Below are 21,364 nucleotides of genomic sequence, written 5' to 3'. Positions count from 1 at the left end.
CTCCTTTTTCATTTCTAATTCTACTGATTTGAGTCTTCTCCCTATTTTCTTGATGAGTCTGGCTAATGGTTTATCAATTTTGTTTATCTTGTCAAAGAACCAGCTGTTAGTTTTACTGATCTTTGCTATTGTTTCCTTCATTTCTTTTTCATTTATTTCTGATCTGATCTTTATGATTTCTTTCCTTCTGCTAACTTTGGGGATTTTTGTTCTTCTTTCTCTAATTGCTTTAGGTGCAAGGTTAGGTTGTTTATTCGAGATGTTTCCTGTTTCTTAAGGTAGGATTGTATTGCTATAAACTTCCCTCTTAGAATTGCTTTTGCTGCATCCCATAGGTTTTGAGTTGTCGTGCTTTCATTGTCATTTGTTTCTAGGTGTTTTTTGATTTCCTCTTTGATTTCTTCAGTGATCTTTTGGTTATTAATGTATTGTTTAGCCTCCATGTGTTTGTATTTTTTACAGATCTTTTCCTGTAATTGATGTGTAGTCTCATAGCATTGTGGTTGGAAAAGATACTTGATACAATTTCAATTTTCTTAAATTTACCAAGACTTGATTTGTGACCCAAGATATGACCTATCCCGGAGAATGTTCTATGAGCACTTGAGAAAAATGTGTATTCTGTTGTTTTTGGATGGAATGTCCTATAAATATCAATTAAGTCCATCTTGTTTAATGTATCATTTAAAGCTTGTTTCCTTACTTTCATTTTGGATGACCTGTCCATTGGTGAAAGTGGGGTGTTAAAGTCCCCTATGATTGTCTTACTGTCGATTTCCCCTTTTATGGCTGTTAGTATTTGCCTTATGTATTGAGGTGCTCCTATGTTGGGTGCATAAATATTTACAATTGTTATATTTTCTTCTTGGATCGATCCCTTGATCATTATGTAGTGTCCTTCTCTGTCTCTTCTAATAGTCTTTATTTTAAAGTCTATTTTGTCTGATATGAGAATTGTTACTCCAGCTTTCTTTTGATTTCCATTTACATGGAATATCTTTTTCCATCCCCTCACTTTCAGTCTGTATGTATCCCTAGGTCTGAAGTGGGTCTCTTGTAGACAGCATATATACGGGTCTTGTTTTTGTATCCGTTCAGCCAGTCTGTGTCTTTTGATGGGAGCATTTAATCCATTTACATTTAAGGTAATTATCGATATGTATGTTCCTATTCCCATTTTCTTAATTGTTTTGGGTTTGTTTTTGTCAGTCTTTTCCTCCTCTTGTGTTTGTTGCCTAGAGAAGTTCCTTTAGCTTTTGTTGTAAAGCTGGTTTCGTGGTGCTGAACTCTCTCAGCTTTTGCTTGTCTGTAAAGCTTTTAATTTCTCCATCAAATCTGAATGAGATCCTTCCTGGGTAGAGTAATCTTGGTTGTAGGTTTTTCTCCTTCATCACTTTAAATATGTCCTGCCAGTCCCTTCTGGCTTGCAGAGTTTCTGCTGAAAGATCAGTTGTTAACCTTATGGGGATTCCCTTGTGTGTTATTTGTTGCTTTTCCCTTGCTGCTTTTAATATGTTTTCTTTGTATTTAATTTTTGATAGTTTGATTAATATGTGCCTTGGTGTGTTTCTCCTTGCATTTATCCTGTATGGGACTCTCTGTTCTTCCTGGATTTGATTAACTATTTCCTTTCCCATATTAGGGAAGTTTTCAACTCTAATCTCTTCAAATATTTTCTCAGTCCCTTTCTTCTTCTCTTCTTCTTCTGGGACCCTTATAATTCGAATGTTGGTGCATTTAATGTTGTCCCAGAGGTCTCTGAGACTGTCCTCAGTTCTTTTCATTTTTTCTTTATTCTGCTCTGTAGTTATTTCCACTATTTTATCTTCCAGGTCACTTATTTGTTCTTCTGCCTCAGTTATTCTGCTATTGATCCCATGTAGAGTATTTTTAATTACATTTATTGTGTTGTTCATCATTGCTTGTTTCCTCTTTAGTTCTTCTAGGTCCTTGTTAAATGTTTCTTGCATTTTCTCTATTCTATTTCCAAGATTTTGGATCATCTTTACTCTCATTACTCTGAATTCTTTTTCAGGTAGACTGCCTATTTCCTCTTCATTTGTTAGGTCTGGTGGGTTTTTACCTTGCTCCTTCATCTACTGTGTGTTCTTCTGTCTTCTCATTTTGCTTAACTTACTGTGTTTCGGGTTTCCTTTTCGCGGGCTGCAGGTTTGTAGTTCCTGTTGTTTTTGGTGTCTGTCCCCAGTGGCTAAGGTTCGTTCAGTGGTCTGTGTAGGCTTTCTGGTGGAGGGGACTAGTGCCTGTGCTCCGGTAAATGAGGCTGGATCTTGTCTTTCTCATGTGCAGGTCCACATCTGGTGGTGTGTTTTGGGGTGTCTGTGGCCGTATGATTTTAGGCAGCCTCTCTGCTAATGGATGGGGCTGTGTTCCTGTATTGCTAGTTGTTTGGCATAAGGCGTCCAGCACTGTAGCTTGCTGGACATTGAGTGAAACTGGGTCTTGGTGTTGAGATGGAGATCTCTGGGAGATTTTTGCTGTTTGATATTACGTGGAGCTGGGGGGTCTCTTGTGGGCCAGTGTCCTGAAGTTGGCTCTCCCACCTCAGAGGCACAGCAATGACTCCTGGCTGGAGCACCAAGAGCCTTTTATCCACATGGCTCAGAATAAAACGGAGAAAAAATCGCAAGAAAGAAAGAGGATAAAATAAAATAAAATAAAGTAGGATAAAATAAAATAAAGTTATTAAAATAAAAAATAATTGTGAAAAAAATTTTAAATAAAGTAAAAAAAAAAAGAATGGACAGACTGAACCCTACAACAAATGGTGAAAGGAAAACTATACAGACAAAATCTCACACAGAAGCACACACACACAAAAAGAGGAAAAGGGGAAAAAATAATATATCTTGCTCCCAAAGTCCACCTCCTCAATTTGGGATGATTCATTGTCTATTCAGGTATTCCACAGGTGCAGGGTACAACAAATAGATTGTGCCGCTTTAATCTGCTGCTTCTGAGGCTGATGGGAGAGATTTTCCTTTCTCTTCTTTGTTCTCACAGCTCCCAGGGTTCAGCTTTGGATTTGTCCCCGCCTTTGCGTGTAGGTCACCTGAGGGTGTCTGTTCTTCACTCAGACAGGACGGGTTTAAAGGAGCAGTGGATTCAGGGGCTCTGGCTCACTCAAGGCCGGGGTGAGGGAGGGGTACAGATGCAGAGCGAGCCTGCGGCGGCAGAGGCCAGCATGACGTTGCACAATCCCGAGGCACACTGTGCGTTCTCCCGGGGAAGTTGTCTTTGGATCCCTGTATCACAGGACCCTGGCAGTGGCGGGCTGCACAGGCTCCCGAGAGGGGAGGTGGGGATAGTGACCTGTGCTCGCACACAGGCTTCCTGGTGGCGGCAGCAGCAGCCTTAGCGTCTCATGCCCATCTCTGGGGTCCGCACTGATAGCCACGGCTCGTGCCCGTCTCTGGAGCTCCTTTAAGCAGCGCTCTTAATCCCCTCTCCTCACGCACCAGGAAACAAAGGGGTAAGAAAAAGTCTCTTGCCTCTTCGGTAGGTCCAGAGTTTTTCCCGGGGTCCCTCCCAGCTAGCCGTGGCGCACTAGCCCCCTTCAGGCTGTGTTCACGCCACCAACCACAGTCCTCTCCCTGCGATCCGAGCGAAGCCCGAGCCTCAGCTACCAGCCCCCAGCCGCCCCAGCAGGTAAGCAGACAAGCCTCTCGAGCTGGTGAGTGCCAGTTGGTACCAATCCTCCGTGTGGGAATCTCTCTGCTTTGCCCTCTGCACCCCTGTTGCTGCGCTCTCCTCCGCAGTTCCGAAGCTTCCCCCTCTGCCACCCACAGTCTCTGCCCATGAAGGGGCTTCCTAGTGTGTGGAAACCTTTCCTCCTTCACAGCTCCCTCCCACTGGTGCATGTCCCATCCGTATTCTTTTGTCTCTGATTTTTCTTTTTTCTTTTGCCCTACCCAGGTACGTGGGGAGTTTCTTGCCTTTTGGGAGGTCTGAGGTCTTCTGCCAGTGCTCAGTATGTGTTCTATAGGAGCAGTTCCACGTGTAGATGTATTTCTGATGTATCTGTGGGGAGGAAGGTGATCTCTGCGTCTTACTCTTCTGCCATCTTCTCCCAGATCCGGGTTGTTTGTCTTTTTAACATTAAGTATAAGCAGGTATTCTTTAGATATTCTGGATACAAGTCTTTTGTCATATATGTATTTTGTAAATATTTTCCCCCAGTCTGTGGTTTGCCTATTGTTTTCTTAATATTTTCTTTTCGTAAATAGATGTATTCAATTTTCATTAAATTTAGCTTATCATTTTTTTTAATGGTTATTGGTTTCTGTGTCCTTTCTCAGAAATCCCTGCCCACCCCAAGTCACAAAGATATTCTTCCATATTTTCCTCTAAAAGTTTTATAGCTTTAGTTTTTACTTATTTATAGCTTTAAGTTTTTACTTGTTTTAAAACATAGTTTTAAAAGTTAGCTTAATTTGAAGTCTAAAACATGACAAAGACTCTGTTAAAAATTGGTCTATTAGCATTTCATTTAATAAGACTGCCTAGGGTGAAAACAACTTTCAATGGTACAAATTTAAAATATGTAGTGTGCTTCTGGTATCGGATTTTTTTTTTTTTTTTTGCGATAAATGGGTCTCTCACTGTTGTGGCCTCTCCCATTGCGGAGCACAGGCTCCGGATGCGCAGGCTCAGCGGCCATGGCTCACGGGCCGAGCTGCTCCACGGCATGTGGGCTCTTCCCGGACCAGGGCACGAACCCGCGTCCCCTGCATCGGCAGGTGGACTCTCAACCACTGCGCCACCAGGGAAGCCCCTGGTATCGGATTTTGTATTCCATGTATTCTTACACAGTTTGTGTACATAACTTTAAAAAAAATTATTGTGTCATGCTGTCACAATGAATCAGAACCTAAGGTACAGGGAAAGAGCAATGTATTTGGATTTCACAGATAATCTAACCAACTATTAGCTCAAAGAAGTCGCTTAACCTTTGTAAAATGAGGTTAAACATTCTTACTCATATGCCTTCACATAAAGTGAAAGGTGTTAAGTAAAAACAAAAGAACACAAACAAAAACCCTATGTGAATGTAAGACATTTTTATAACTTGTCATTTATTTTTACTGATAAAGATCTTACTTTGTATGTATTTAGTAATATACAGACCTATTTGTCCAATGTGCTCGACATGCTCTGATTATACAGATCCAAAAATATAGGTATTTTCCAGCTATCTAACTCATTTTCCTACCCTCCACTACAAAGATCATTTAGCAAAATAAGTGTCTGAGTATAATTCTAAAATTACTTCTCTCTAAAAAGAAGTAATGAATTTCCCCCAACTTCTTTTGTGTGTGTGTGTGTGTGTGTGTTATGCGGGCCTCTCACTGTTGTGGCCTCTCCCATTGCGGAGCACAGGCTCTGGACACGCAGGCTCAGCGGCCATGGCTCACGGGCCTAGCTGCTCTGCGGTCCCAGACCAGGACACGAACCCGTGTCCCCTGCATCAGCAGGCAGACTCTCAACCACTGCGCCACCAGGGAAGCCCTCCCCCAACTTCTTATCTTGAAAACATTCATATCTACATAAGAGTTGGGAGAGTAATACAATGATATCTATTTGCCCTTCATCTAGATCTCCCAATTGTTAGCATTTAAGTAAAATGTTTTATGTGTACTATCTACATGATATGTCTGCTTTTATGCCTGTTTTAGAGTCCAGATCTTAAGGACAGGTACTGTGTGTGTTTTATCACAGCAAAGTCAGGCCAAGGTACCTAAGTTTAAAAGCTTTCTGATGAAATATATATTTAAGCCATACTTAAAGAATTTTTTTTTGCAGATGCCAAAAGAAATACATGTATTTCAGGATTTACTGAACAGTACTTTTTAATATTATGTAAAATTTTCAAGTAAAGATTTTCAGATTTCTAGAGGATACTGTTTTATATAATGTATTTTCTGTGAAGTGACCAATCAAGGTAAGCCTAATTTTACTGTGCTATTTTATAACTGGGCAACATAAAGAGAATAGAATCTTTGCATTAAGCTATCATTTTATCTTATTTATTCAGTTACCTTTAGCTTCTCCACATATTTGCTCTGCCTCAGAGATTAGACTGATAAGATTAAAGTGAGACATAGGTTAACCAACTCTCCAGGTTTGTTCAGGATTTTCCTGGTTTTAGCACTAAAGTCCTGTGTCCCAGAAAACCCCTTAGTCACAGGTAAACTAGGACAGATGGTCACCCTATGTATAAATATGGCCTTTGTGAGGCCAGGAAGAGTTGTGCCAGCCAGGCTCCAGCTATGTCCTGTTAGAAAGTCCAGGCTCTTTATTAAACTACCTAGCATAAAATGGATTCAAATGCTTATGTTACTCTGTGTGGCAGGGAAATGAACTGTGAATCAGTATAGTGCAGTAAGGAGTTCAAAATATGGCTTTTTTCAAATAATTTAACAGATCTGGACTGATAACTTGGCACCACCATTTCTTAGCTATGTGACTTTAATTAACCTGTTTTACCTCTTTCAACCTCTGTTTTCTCATAAGTTAAAAAAAAAAGAAAGATTAACAACACCTATCTCACAGAGTTGCTATAAAGATTACTTGAGAAAATATAAGCTAAGGACCTGCACAAAGCATTAAATAAAAGTTATCATTCTATGAAGAATGTGTCCTTAAGAGAGAGTCACTAAATCTGCTTCATTTGAGTTTAGTTCACCAAACATTTATTGAATACCAGGCAGTTTTCCAGCTGCTTAGAATATAAATATGAATAAAGGATGGCCACTGCTTTCACAAGCTCAGGCTTGTTGTAGAGAATTAATTCCACTAGTGGGGTTACAGAGGCAGGACTTTTCTTACCAGTGGCTTAGTCATTCCTTAGTTTTGGCTCACTGCCACGTCATCATAAATAAATATACTTAGTCTATAAAATAAAGGTGCTTAAAATCATCACAGCAAAAAGGCATAGTTCACTTTAGATCACTATTTTTAAAAATATGTGCCATTGTATAAAATAAGAAAGTTATCACAACAGTGTAAATTGCTAAAGGAGTTGGAAACATTTACATCTGAAAATGAGTAAAAACATTTGTGACCTTTATAAAGTGATTTAAGAAAGACTGTGTTGTTTTTATGCTACACAAAAGTAGTTAGAAAGTTGCAACTAAGGACTGAAATTACCACAGCAGTAACTTGTACTGAATACCTGAAGAGCTACGGGATTAATAAAAATTCTCTTCAGCAAGACAGGGCTCTTAGACTAAATTTGTCCAAGATCACAGTAGACAGCTAATAACTCTAATGCCTAATATTCATATAGGGCTTTATGGTCAGCAAAGCACTTTCAAACACAGGTCATTTTATCCTCACAGCTACTGTTAGAATATAAACAGGGTAAAGATCACATTGAAGAAACCAAGGTTCAGAGAGGTTAAGTGAGCTGCCTAATAGTACAGAGATCCAGAGCTAGAACTAAGGCCTTCTGACTCCATGACTGCATTTTGAATAAATGCACTGCTAACTACAATGCAATCTGACTAATCTGTACCTTAGTGAGAAAGACATGAAAGTACGATGTCTCATTTGCTGGTGCATGAGGAGTTGAAGAAAAATATTTTTGGTTTATATATATATATATATAAATAAAGTAACATAACTCTGGAAAAAATGGAAAATGCATAAGACAGATGAACCTAGGGAGCATAATTAGGGATTATTATAGGGATTGTAATATATTAGATCTATAATTACTAATTCCTTTAGAGAAACATGACATGTTTATGCTAATTAGACTTCCCATTTAGGAAAGGTTTCTCTATTGACTCAAGCCTTCCTGTATCTCTTAGCAAATACACACAAGTCTCTTCCCAGGATTTCTTAATATGTTTTTAAAGTAAAATAATGAAGTTGCTATATTTAAAAAAAAATTAGGCCAAGACTAATTAGTCTTCAAAACTAAGGATAGAGTCACAGAGAGAAACAGATTCTGCAATTAGCACTGCAGCCCGCAACCAAAGCTCACTCTTCATACAGGTAATGATGCTTCCTCCTTCTTTTTTCCAGGCATACCCTCATATACACATACCCAGTAATCACTATTCATGTCTTACACACAAACCTCAAAGGCAACAGTAGCAGTTTAATGTTCCTATTCTGCTATTTCAGGAGAGGAATACTTTTCCTTCCCAAGGATTACTAACTCCAAGGGAGAAAATAAATTAGTGTATATATAAAAGAAAACCTACTTTTATTTGTTGTACATCTTTTTTAAGAGTACAGGAGTAGAAACTTTTAGAAATATTTAAATAGGAAAAACAAAACTTTCTTCTATAAATAAGAAACAAGAGTTCCATGTGATAGGCAATAAACCGAGGTAGGAGGAAAAAGAAATGAAAAGGAGAAAATGGAGAAAATTTTAAATTCTTGGTATTAGTGGTCTGGGTCTCCTCATATCCAACCCCACTGCCAAAATCCTTCCTCTAAGAGAGTCTAGATTACCACGCTGTATGTAAGACCTAATCCCTACCATCTGTCAAAACCTTTTATGTCCTCCTTAACACCACATATGTGCTTTCAGTCCTCTCAGAGTTAAAAGGGTTTATCTATCTACCTATCTATCTATCTATCTACCTATCTATCTATTGGCTGTGTTGGGTCTTCGTTGCTGTGCGTGGGCTTTCTCCAGTTGCGGCTGAGCCCATGCACTGCAACTACTGAAGCCTGCGTGCCTAGAGCACCTGCTGCGCAACAAGAGAAGCCACTCCAATGAGAAGCCCCCTTATGCCTCATTCACACAGAATCTTCCTCCCTTTCAGAGTTTATCACTTACTTGAACTTTTGAATATGCATCTGCTCTTCCGTTTTGTTTTGTTTTTTTTTTTTTTTTGCTGCGCCACACAGCTGCGGGATCTTAGTTCCCTGACCAGGGATCGAACCCAGGCCCCCTGCACTAGAAGTGCGAAGTCCTAACCACTGGACCACCAGGGAAGTCACTATGCATCTGCTTTTTACAGTTTTTTTTTCCTTCAAATTATTTTTGTATTTTTAATGCCTGCTTTTAGAAACTCTACCAAAATAGAAGTTTGTTAACCTGTTTTAGACTAGGACACTAAGAAGGTTAGTGCTTTTACACAAATGTGACAAGTTCCAAGAGAAGGCCTAAAGCGTTCTCTTTTGAGTAAAGTCTATGAATATTACTGCACCTTCACTGAGACATCAATTTTGCCTCTTTAAAGGCCTTCTGAATTTAATACCTGCTACTTAAGATTGTTCTATTGGTTGGGAATGCCAAAAAGTAACTTTGTAAAATTCAGGTGTTATATGTAGCTGAGGAATTCCCAGACTTAAAAGATCATGAAGTGAGATTAACGGTCATCAAATCCAAGCCCTTCACTCCCTCTGGGAAAAATGAAACCCAAAAAGTTTGAACGACTTGCCTTAAGTCACAGAGCTAGTTAACAGGAGAGCCAAGGTTAGTATTCAAGTCACTTAGACCAGTAGTTTTCAACTGGGGAGCCCTCAGAGGATATTTGGCAATTACTGGAGACACTTTTGTTTGTCACTTTGGAAGGTGCTACAGATGCCAGGGATGCTGTTAAACACCTTCCAATGTATAGGAGAGCTCCTCACCACGAAGAATTATCTAGTTCAAAATATCAACAGTGCTGAGGTTGAGAAACCCTGACTTAGGACTATGCTTTGTCACATCTATGTAATCAACTTTTACTTAACATAAGCATTCTGAGAAAAATTGTGTCAGAATAGGTTATTTCCCTTTGGTCAAACAAAGAGTCAGGTAAATTTAAAGGTTCAGTTTATTTGATTCTCTGTGAGATGGAATATAATAATAAAAGAATACAACATACTCACCAGGAGCCAAAACCCATGGGTCTCCTATCATAATCTGGCAGATCTGGAGCAATCTTACAAGCCTGTATGTTCAGGTATTTAAATATGTGGATTTTGCCTTTTATACATATCTAAACAAAGTAACATATAAATACAATCAAATTATTACTCATCTGAAATATATGTGTTCCCTCGCCTTTTAAAATAAAAATAGATTTTTACTTAATATATATTGGAAATAGAAGGCATTTCTATCAAGTACATACAGTAATATTGAAAATGTACTGATTATAACATTATATCATTTGTTACTTTAGGCATTTAAGTGATATAAATGTAGGTTTTTGTTTTCTAGTCACTAATGTTTCAGTAACATATAAAATAAATAATTTATGATTATAAACACTGTTAGAATACCAAGTAAACTTATATTGATTGGTTAGGCATAGTCAGGGATTTAAAGCATTGCTCCCCATGGATTATATTGGTAACTTTTGTTTTTAGGAATCCAACAATCATGCACAATTACGTTTTCAATCCTACTTCCTGTAAGAGAGAAAAGCAGGAAATGATTAAAAAAGTTATATACACTTCTGTTGCTACCTACTGACTTCTGTCCCACAGTCAACACACAAATTCTTTAGGATTATGAGACCTTTCTATAGTTATGAAGTTTACTCATAAAGTTTAACAGTTGCCATACAGAGGCTTGTACAAGACCATCAATTAATTGCAGAGTAAGGAAAGCTACAGTGAAAAATATAAGCTGGTCAACACTTGTTAGACTACAGAATGTCTAGAATCTATTTGTAAAGCTACCTTATTAAGTAGTTTCATTTCAGTCACTGATAAACAAATGACCAAACTGACTAAATGAGGAACTTAAGATTTTAGAAAATAGGAAAGTACAAAAACAATGGTCATGAGAAATACATTGATGATCTTTAGTTCTGTAAGCTGAGTATTTTGTCTTTAGCATTTACATTGTCTACATTTAAGTTTTACTAGAAAGAAATAACTCAAATTTTATCAGAAAAGAACTTTAAGGAAGACTCCTTCAAATTAAAAAGAAGTCAATTTAGTGAAAGGAAGAACATTTTTGGAATATTACCCATCTTCCATCCTATGTTATTCAAGGCTTCTAAAGAATACATATAAGTTGTGAATTTATTTTAAAAGAACTTAATTTCCAAAAAAAAGATAAATACCTATAACTTATAACTTTTAAACTTCATCTTTTGTCAAAAACGTTCATAACATACTTCAAATCAACTATGGTTTACCTGTGCAGGAGGAGATTGTAGTGGATTATTATCTAGGGTGATCATCTGTAGGTGCCTGAGATTCCGATAACAAACAGGGATTGTTGTAATTTTATTGCAGGAAAAGTCTAACCGTATCAAAGGCAACTCTGCTAGCTCTGCAGGGAGATAAGGTAGAAATAAACAATTAATGATATTTCAAAGCTAGACAATTTTTTTCAGGAGCTTCTAGCTAAATGTAACGGATTTAACATAAGTATTCACCTCCATTCTTTCTTAGTGATTAACTGATATACAGCAAAGTGGCATTAAATGAAATCTAGTTGCTTAGGGATGGTAATATTAATGAAAAGCAAACTGTTTGACCCCTTATAGAATAACAGAAAGTCTTAGAAACTAGGTCTGATACCACAGAAAGGTGTGAATAACACAAGGATTACATGATAATCTGTATAAAGAACAGGTTAGATGCCTAGATCTTCAATCCCAACTCATGCAGCTAGGTAACTACTCCTTTCCAATCATGACAGGAGCTGAATTGAAAGGCTCTGAACTCAAGGACCGCAGGCACAATGGAAAGTCAGGATGAGTCCCCTGCTGAAAATGGAGGATTTAAGTAAAAGTCTACAAACTTGACCACAGACATTAGCACTTTCCTCCCCAACCTTACCCCATCCCCAGCTCCTGACTGGCAGTAGTTAGGAACATACACAACACTGTAGAAGAAGGAAAACATCTTTCTCTGGAGAAACTATATTGTCCCATATAAAAGGGGTTTAGATATTGATAGGGAGTTTCCCCCATTAAAATATCCAGCTTACTGCTTAACTACTATTATACAATTCCTGCCCAGTATACTTGGCATTTCTAATTAGCTCTATACAGACAGTACATGATCCACAGACATTTAGAAGAGCCTCCAACATGTAGACAGGAATCAAAACACGCAAGCCAATCGAAAAAAAGAGCTCTGAAAAAATAGGTAATATATAGGAAATAAAAGAAAACTTTGAAAAACTAGAATTAATGTCTCTAATTTCAGAGAGATAAAATACCAAATTACTGAAACAAGAAAGGAATGTTTTTTTTTAAAATCAGAGAAAAACAAGGGTTCTTAGAGATGAAAAGTAAGATGGCAGAAATTAAAAATTCAGAGGAATGGTTAGAGTATAAATGGTTGGAACTGTTTACCAACTGGTTAAACAAAATGAAGAAATGGACAATAAAAAAGATAAGAAAACCATAGGATCAATTAAAGGTGTCCAATATCGAATTCACAAAAATTCTAGAAAGAGAAAACAGAGAAATCAGAAGACAGGAAATTATCAAAAAAGAGATATAAGACAATTTCTCAGAACGAAGGATGTGAATCTCTGGTTTAGATAGAAGCCCACCAAGTATCTAGTTTATTGAATTAAAACAACTCATACTACGGCACATCATCATAAAACTTCAGAGCAGTAGGGGAAAAAAAGGGAAGACCTTAAAATATTCCAGAGGAAAAAACTGGTAACAAACAATGGACTGGAATTAGGAATGGCATCAAATATTCAACGATTAAATTTTTTTTTTTTTTTTTTGGCCGTGCCATGCAGCATGTGGGATCTTAGTGCCCTGACCAGGGACTGAACCCATGCCTCCTGCAGTGTTAAGTTTTAACCCCTGGACTGCCAGGGAAGTCCCTCAACCATTAATTTTTAAAATTGAAAGCTAAAAGCGAAAAAAGACTTGAAAATCATTTGACAAAATAATTTCCAACCTAGAATTTATAACCAAATTATTAATCAATGGTGAACACATAATAGAGATATTTCTTTTCAAGTGAAATCTCAAAAAATGTTTTCCTATGACCTGTTCTCAGGAAACTACTAGAAGATGCCCTTCTAGCAAAACAAGGGAGTAAAGTAAGAAAGAGGAATTATTTGTCAGTTATACCTCAATAAAGCTGAAATTAAAAAAAAAAAAGTAAGAAAGAAGACATGAAGTCCAGGAATAAGAGGAATAAGAGTTCAGCAAAGAAGAAGAAAAGCTAGGCAGAAAATAACAGAGAACAACCAGTCCAGACTGGAAGAAAAAGAAAAAAGTTTCAATGAGGGAGATATTCAGGGGAAAAAAAGAAAGATACATAATCTGATTGGTTTGACTAATAAGGTTGCTGGAAAAAGAAGGAGGAATTAGCCACAGGTACATAAAAAGCTAAGTAAATTTTTTTAAAAAGGACTTACTAACTCTAGAAAAACAACAATAAAAACAAGATGTCAAAGTTGATAAATCCAGCAATAGCTGTAAAAGCAGATCATTTAGAAATGTGTCAGCAAATAGTAGTGGAAAGAGTCAAAGAACTTGAAGGTATATGCTTCTGGCCATTGAAACTGGAGAGAGGAATGGCTGAGGCAGGAGAATGCTATTATTTATTCTAAGCTTTTTATTACTATTTGACTTTTTGAATAATGTATTTGATAAAAATTAAAATTAATTTAAAATCAAAATGACAATATAACAAAAGATGTAATATCTTTATCTACCAAACTGTAATATGTTAGAGATCACCAAGGAACATGAACTTCCACACTAACTTGTGTAGGTGTTGGATGAAGCTTTCCTGCCATCTCAGTTTAACTGAGTATGCTGAGATTACAAGATAAGTCTACAAAAAAACATTTGAAACTATCTGTGTGGCAATTTTCTTGGTAATATGCATTCAAAATAAGATAGAGAAATAAATTAGATGATAAAACTATCAGACTGCAATCATCATCTGAAATCCTGGATTTTCATTTTCACCAAAACCCCAATTGTTTTGATTATTTAATTTCATATTAAGTCAGTATTATTGCATTAGTAAGCCTTTAAAGATCAACCACAGTAGGTGGGTCCTGAGTAGAGGGGTAATCCTGATAGAAATTTTGAGTTATATGTCAGTCATGATTTTGGTTGGTACTGCTAATGGCCTGCATTCCTACTGCTGAGGTGGTAGAAGGCAGAACCAGGAGGAAATGAGGAAGGCTCTGAAGATAAAAGGTATAAAGGTTACAGGACAAGCCTACTGAGGGGAAAGATATGCAGGATTTTGGGTAGTGTGGTTGCAGTAAATGTATAAAAGTGAAATGGAAAAGTCACTTTCTGAGACGCTTACTCGGGATCAAAAAATGTCAAAGCTACACACACTAGTATATTAGAACTCAGTATCATACAGGATCAAATTGGTATAAACATCTGGATTCTACAATGAAGCAAAAGCATCATTAGTTAATTCAATATTTACTGTACATTAGAAGTTGTATTTTGTAGAAGAACCTAGATAATCACTGTCATGAAAACATCTTCTAAAGATTCCTTATCTTTGAGACAGACATTCTGAAATATTTATAGATGAATTTCTGGAAGTTGTTTCAAGCTCATCTAGAGGACAGAGCAAGAGAAAGAGGATGGGAGTATAGCTGAAACAAGAACTTCCATGAGCTAATGACTGATGTAGCTGGGTGATTCATTGCTCTCATTTAGATATTAAATTTTACATAATAAAATTAAAGAAATATTTATTCTGATTTAATAAAATAATGATTTTCACCATTTTCACTTTCTCTTATAGTTTTCTCTTTCATGAATTTATATTTTTGAACAATTGATCAATTATACTTAATTAATTTGTTTAATCATTTTTATCATTCAAATACATGTACCAGAACTTATAGTCAGCCTAAGACAACCAGTCTCCTAGTGCAGTCTCTCACTCCATTCATTATTCATTTTACACATCACCTCCACACAGTTAATTAGCCTCTATCTGAACATTTCCAGTGAAGGATAAAGTTATTAAATTCAAATCAAGTCCATTTTAAGTCTGTCAGTGCTAACTGCAGGAATGTTTTCATTATACTAAACTATCCCCTTATCAAAAACATGTTATGTTTCTCCTAAGTAGTTATGCCAACTGAAATTTCCAGTGCCCTGACCCTGAGTTATTGATTATATCAGTTAACAGGATCTCAAATTACAATCACTGTTCAATAGTTATTGGAGCTTTTCACTGAAGAGTCTAGCTTTTAAAATCCACAACAGAACAGATAGCACATATTAAAGAAACCATTACATCTCAAATACTGGCTGTAACTTTTATACATTTTTGAAGTGCCCATCAGTCTGAGAGATCTTTAAAATAAAAAGGCAAGAAACAAAACAAAACAAAAAAAAACTGTTTCACAATTTCTTACCTTCAGGCAAACGTACTAAGTGATTTCTTCTTACATTAAGGTCTCGCAAGGCCTCCAAATTACCAATTTGGGAAGGGATTGTTTGAATTTCATTGCAGCTCACATCCTATTTCAAAAAGATACAAAGTAAAGAATTGTACTAATATTACAAATTTGCATGCTTTAAACTATCTGCAAAATGAGGTTGGACAAGATAATACCCCTCTTGTTGTAAAAAATACTATGATTCTGTGTCCAAGAGTAATCCCATAGTTTGCAATAGCATTTAATTTCTAAAATGTATAGGCTTTTGACTGACTCTATACACTGTATATAGATGTACATTAATTTTGTGAGCAGAACTAAAATTAAATGACTTAAGATGTGGAGGCCTAGAATATCAGATCAAATGAAAATGTTGGTGAAAAGGTTAAAAAAAAAGGTATTAAAACATCTTTAGGACAATATTTTTATTTTATATTGTTCTAAAGAAACTAGAATAGGAGGCCTAGAATATCAGATCAAATGAAAATGTTGGTGAAAAGGTTAAAAAAAGGTATTAAAACGGATCTTTAGGACAATATTTTTATTTTATATTGTTCTAAAGAAACTAGAAGAAAAAACAAGACTATGATAAAAATTATAATAAAATTATTTGAAAGGAAATCCCATTCTCAAAATACAAGTTCAACTATTCAAGAATATAAAATAAAAATGCACTGAAGATGACTCAAATCATTCTTTATCAAACTGAACATGAGGGAAAAATAATAAAGTACACATAACTCAAAGGCTATGGAAAAAGTAGATACTATTCTATTAGCAGCTCATCAACCTGATTCTAATACATATATTAGGTAGGCCTTCTGGTATCTTGGCAAATAGCTTGGTTCCACTGGTTCTGAAGAGACTGACTACAAGGTTCCAAGATTGATAAATTCAGGATTCCATAATTCTGAGACCAGCCAGAATTTGTAAACCCATGCATAGCAACAAGAAGCTGCCTAGGTTAATAAAAGCTCTAAGATGCCACAGTAACACTTAAAATTCCTCCAATATATAAATAAAAAGAAAATACTGAGACTTGTTATTAGAAAAGACCGCTTACAAAAAACTTCAATAAGCTTCAGACATTATTTTTAAATTTTCCCAAAATATTCTCAGAAAGAAATAATACTATTTTTACCTTTCCTACCCATTCATGATTGAAGTAGAATCAGAAGCTAGACTTCTTAGCCCAGTGCTCTAGGTATCAAAGCTAAAAGTGTTCTAAAAGAAGTCAAGGGATCCCTGGTTAAGAATACGCCTGCCAATGCAGGGGACATGGGTTCAAGCCCTGGTCCGGGAAGATCCCACATGCCACGAAGCAACTAAGCCTGTGCACCACAACTACTGAGCCTGTGCTCTAGAGCCCATAACCCACAACTACTGAAGCCCGCATGCCTAGAGCCCATGCTCCACAACAAGAGACTGCACCGCAATGAAGAGTAGCCCCTGCTTGCTGCAACTAGAGAAAGCCCGTGTGCAGCAACAAAGACCCAACGCAGCCCCCCCCAAAAAATAAATAAAGAAGTCGAAAGGATAGGAAGATTGAGTCTGAGCCAGAAGGGAATAGCAATCTATAATATTTCTCTCAGAAAATATGTATGTTGAAAGACAGCAGTTTACTTTCACTAAAAAAAAAATGAAGGAGAAAAAAAAGGAAAAGAAGGAATAAGGATGCTGCAGAAAGACCCATGAGGGAATCAGGAGCATTACAATTATTAATTTTTACTCTGCCACAAGCTGTTTTTATGACTGAAGTATCAACTCACTTCTTTCGTAGAAAGCTAAAAGCACCTTCTGTGAGACATATCTATCTCTTAAGCATTTAGGATTTAATAAGTAGAAACACAAAGTTTAAATAGTGGTCTAGTATCTAGACTCTAAATTTAATATATTTGTGAATTGTTATATGTGACCTTTTATATTCATAATCCACCTGAAAAAAAAAAAGTGACCCAACATGCGGTCCAATTAGACTTTATGTGTACTGTCAGTTGTCCCTCAGTATATCCAAGGGATTGGCTCCGAGGATACCAAAATCCACGGATGCTCGAGTGTCATACAAAATGGTGCATAATTTGCGTATAACCTACATACATCCTCCTGTATGCTTTCAACCATCTCTAGATTACTTATAATACCTGATACAACGTAAACACTATGTAAATAATTGTCACACATGGCAAATTCAAATTTTCCTTTTTAGAGATTTCTGGGAAAAAAAAATTTTTTTTAAGTTATATTTCTTTTTTTTGGCCATGCTGCATGGCTTGTGGGATCTCAGTTCCCCGACCAGGGATTGAACCCGGGCCCTTGGCAGTGAAAGTGCAGAGTCCTAACCACTGGACCACCATGGAATTCCCAGGAAATTTTTTTTTTTTTTTTTTTCCTTTTTGCGGTATGTGGGCCTCTCACCGCTGTGGCCTCTCCCGTTGCGGAGCACAGGCTCCGGACGCGCAGGCCCAGCGGCCATGGCTCACGGGCCCAGCCGCTCCGCGGCATATGGGATCCTCCCAGACCGGGGCACGAACCCGTATCCCCTGCATCGGCAGGCGGACTCTCAACCACTTGCGCCACCAGGGAGGCCCCCAGGAAATTTTTTTTAAAAATATTTTTGATTCACAGTTGGTTAAATCCACAGATGCAGAACCTACAAAAACAGAAGGCCAACTGCATTTATTTTTTGTTTATGATGTACATACATCTTTGTTAATAAACCTACATGGAATTATACTCCCAAATCTCAATGGACATAATTGTATTTGACCATTTCAGAAATAGGAATCATGGGTTCTGGAGTTAAGGTAGACTAGTTTCAAATTCTACTTCAGTTATGGAACCTTTGGAACCTCTGGCAAATTACTTAACCTATCTTGAGTGCTAGTTTCCTCAGCTATAATATGATGATAACAATTCATAATGTTATTGTGGTGATTAAATAAGAAAAGTCTTATTCCCGTGCCCAGAACAAAAGCACTCAAGAATAACAAGAAGTGGTAGGTGAAGGTTAAGCTTCTTAGAAAATATAAAGAATAGCTCACTTTAGAGTGGGAACTAGGTTCTAAAGATAGCCTATAAGGTAAAAAAGTAAACCTGACCTTTGTACTGCCCATTCCCTATAGGCACTAACCAAAAATCAGAATACTGATGCTATTAACGAGATTTAATTTAAAAAATTCAAACCCTTTATTAAATTATGTCTCAAAAGTTTAATAACATAGAATTACTTAATATTGATTAGAACCTGATTAAACTTTGATTAGACTTGTACTTTCAGTTCTTTCCTAATTCTGTGTTGAAGCACTTGAGAGCTCATCAATCAGTAAAACTTCATTATCAGTACTTGAAAATAACTCAAAACCACAAGAGTATGTGTGTGTGTGTATATACACACACACACACATATACACACACACATATATATAATACAATCAAAAAATGAAATATTAACTTACAAGTTCTGTTAAATGTCTGAGATGTCCAATTTCTTCTGGAAGTGAGACCAATTTGTTATTACTAGCAATTAAGACTTTCAATGGTAAATCACACAAGTGTACTGGCAATGTTGACAGCTGGTTTCGACTAAATGGGTAAGTAGAAAAAGAGAAGTCAGAGCCCACCACTCAAGGAAAAAAACTGCCGTCTTTCTCATTCTATACTAAGTATACTAACAAAGGTAAGTCTTGCAAGGAACAAACAGGATATTAGATTTAAGTTCGAGTCTTCATTTCCTCACGTGTCAGCTTTTGTGTTTTTAGGCACAGCGTTTAATTTATCTGCAATTACACAGATTCCTCATCTGTAAATCACAGACAGGGCTTACAGGACTCTTGCACCATAAAACTCCTTTGTAAATAATGAAGTGCCATATAAACAAAACATATTATTATTTTATTAAACTTAAATTTATATAGGAAAAAATGATTTTAAAATAGGGTACATAACTAACATCCTCTCCTCTTCCTTCCAAAGAGTTATATACAAAGTGTTTGTAATTTACTTCCCTCATCATTACATTATTATAACCAAATGTACATAAATGACCCAAATATAATTCTATGGGAAATAAGGGACAGATTGTGATTTCAAATATATCATATTAACTGAAGGATAGGTAAGGAATTTTTATTTATACAAAAATATACAAATCAGAACTGAAAGTAAAAAACACATCTATCATTAGGATAAAAATAAGTTAAAATTTTACTTATGTAGATTTAACATCTTAATCCTTAGTAACAATTGCCCTCCTTTTTCAAGATCTTTGATGATTTTACTAACACAGATCATAAGCCTTTAAAACTTTTAAAATCTAATAATTAGACATTCACATACAAAACTGTCTACTAGTGCTACTTTGATCATGGAAAAAAACTGAGAGAATAAATATCCAAGAGGGAAAATGAGTTTTAGAAATATATAAACTGTACATTAAAATGACTACATATAAGAATATTTCCAAAGGATATTTAATGAGAAGGGGAAAAACTCATTTAAAAATTTGACTAAAAGCCTACAAAAAAGTAAAAGTTCACCTATAATTATATAACTCAGACACATTTTGATGAATTTCCTTTACTTTTCTACATTTGTTTATCTTTTCCAGTCAACATTTATAACTTTTATAATGAAATAAAATAACAAAAGAATTCTTGTAAGATGTGAAAAAATGGAGTAGGTGAGTTGAATAAATGCATTTATATATTCAGAACTTAGTACACAAAAATACGTAATCACAAAAACTGAACAAAGTAATTTCAGATGTACTATTCTCATTTGATGAAGCTTATTTGAAAATGTAATTGGAAAACCACTGCTACAAGACTGCTCCAAGTCTATTAGGCTAATGGCTCTTAGAGTTTGTTAATTATTACAAAGACAAAGGGAGAAACTAGAGGGATATAGAAAATACTGCTAATTTAGTCTAAGAATATGTCGAGATATTGCTGATATAAACAGACAATGTAAAATTTTTTAAAATTATTATTTTTATTTTTTGGCCGCGTGGCATGTGGGATCTTAGTTTCCCAACCAGGGATCGAACCCGTGCCCTCTGCAGTGGAAGCACGGAGTCCTAACCACTGGACTGCCAGGGAATTCCCCAGATAATGTAAATTTTAGTGAAAGGGAAGAGGAAAATTGAAAAGATCACACAAAATTAAAAAAAAAAAATCCTTACCTAATATTTAAGAATGTTAGAGCTTGCAAGTTTAGAATTGCCTCTGGTATATACCGAATACAATTTTGGTATAAATTGAGATTCTCAAGAGAAACGAAGTGACATGCTTCTATGGGAATTTCTGAGAGGCGATTTCGTGACAGATCTGAAAGAAAAAATAAATTAAGTTTAAAATCAATCCTTGGAATTTATTTTACTGAAATTTTAAATAAAAAAGCAGGTTTCATAATTGTTTGAATTTCCTAGAGCTCCTATTGTGGAGACTGGTCCAGATTAAATATTCAAATATTAAATGATTGAATAAACCATTTTAACATATGCCTCTATACCTGTTGCTGGGAAATGCTGATTCCTTTTGAGTCTCTACATATACTAAAAAATAAAACCATTATTTTTTGCAAGTAACATAAATTGCAAGGAATACCAGCTTAAAAATTACATCACAGATCATGCTAAGTACCAAATATCCTAGAAGACAAATGAATCCCTAAAATCCACCTTCCCAAAAGCTCAGACAACATTCTGAGGTTTTCAGAAAAGCGAAGCAAAATGAAACAAAAAAAAAATACTGTCCCTTTCTTTACCAGTCAAAAAGTATCACTGTTGGGCTTCCCTGGTGGCGCATTGGTTGAGAGTCTGCCTGCTGATGCAGGGGACACGGGTCCGTGCCCTGGTCCGGGAAGATCCCACATGACGTTGAGCGGCTAGGCCCGTGAGCCATGGCCGCTGAGCCTGCAAGTCCGGAGCCTGTGCTCCACAACGGGAGAAGCCACAACAGTGAGAGGCCCACGTATCGCAAAAAAAAAAAAAAAAGTATCACTGTCATGTCAAAAGGACTCAGGAACCATCTT

General features: G+C 36.3%; 1 protein-coding gene and 1 non-coding gene across 7 annotated transcripts in view; both read right to left on the bottom strand.

Moving 5' to 3' along the window:
• The window catches only part of LRCH3 (leucine rich repeats and calponin homology domain containing 3), a 128,960-nt gene that overhangs the window by 63,206 nt on the left and 44,390 nt on the right, over positions 1-21,364 (bottom strand). For all 6 annotated transcript variants that reach the window (XM_060099391.1, XM_060099393.1, XM_060099388.1 and 3 more), the window contains exons 2-6: positions 20,514-20,658; positions 18,790-18,916; positions 15,311-15,416; positions 11,118-11,254; positions 9,856-9,965 (exon numbers count right to left, since the gene is read on the bottom strand). In XM_060099391.1, coding sequence (XP_059955374.1) covers positions 9,856-9,965; positions 11,118-11,254; positions 15,311-15,416; positions 18,790-18,916; positions 20,514-20,658 — 625 coding nt within the window. The remainder of the gene's footprint in view (positions 1-9,855; positions 9,966-11,117; positions 11,255-15,310; positions 15,417-18,789; positions 18,917-20,513; positions 20,659-21,364) is intronic.
• Positions 8,901-8,973, bottom strand: TRNAR-UCU (transfer RNA arginine (anticodon UCU)). The gene has a single exon. It is a non-coding gene; the product is annotated as a tRNA-Arg (tRNA).

Source organism: Mesoplodon densirostris, chromosome 5 (assembly GCF_025265405.1).
Source record: "Mesoplodon densirostris isolate mMesDen1 chromosome 5, mMesDen1 primary haplotype, whole genome shotgun sequence".
NCBI classification, from domain to species: Eukaryota; Metazoa; Chordata; class Mammalia; order Artiodactyla; family Ziphiidae; genus Mesoplodon; species Mesoplodon densirostris.
The sequence above is the reverse complement of the archived record's forward strand: the minus strand, read 5'-3'. Positions and strand labels throughout refer to the sequence as shown.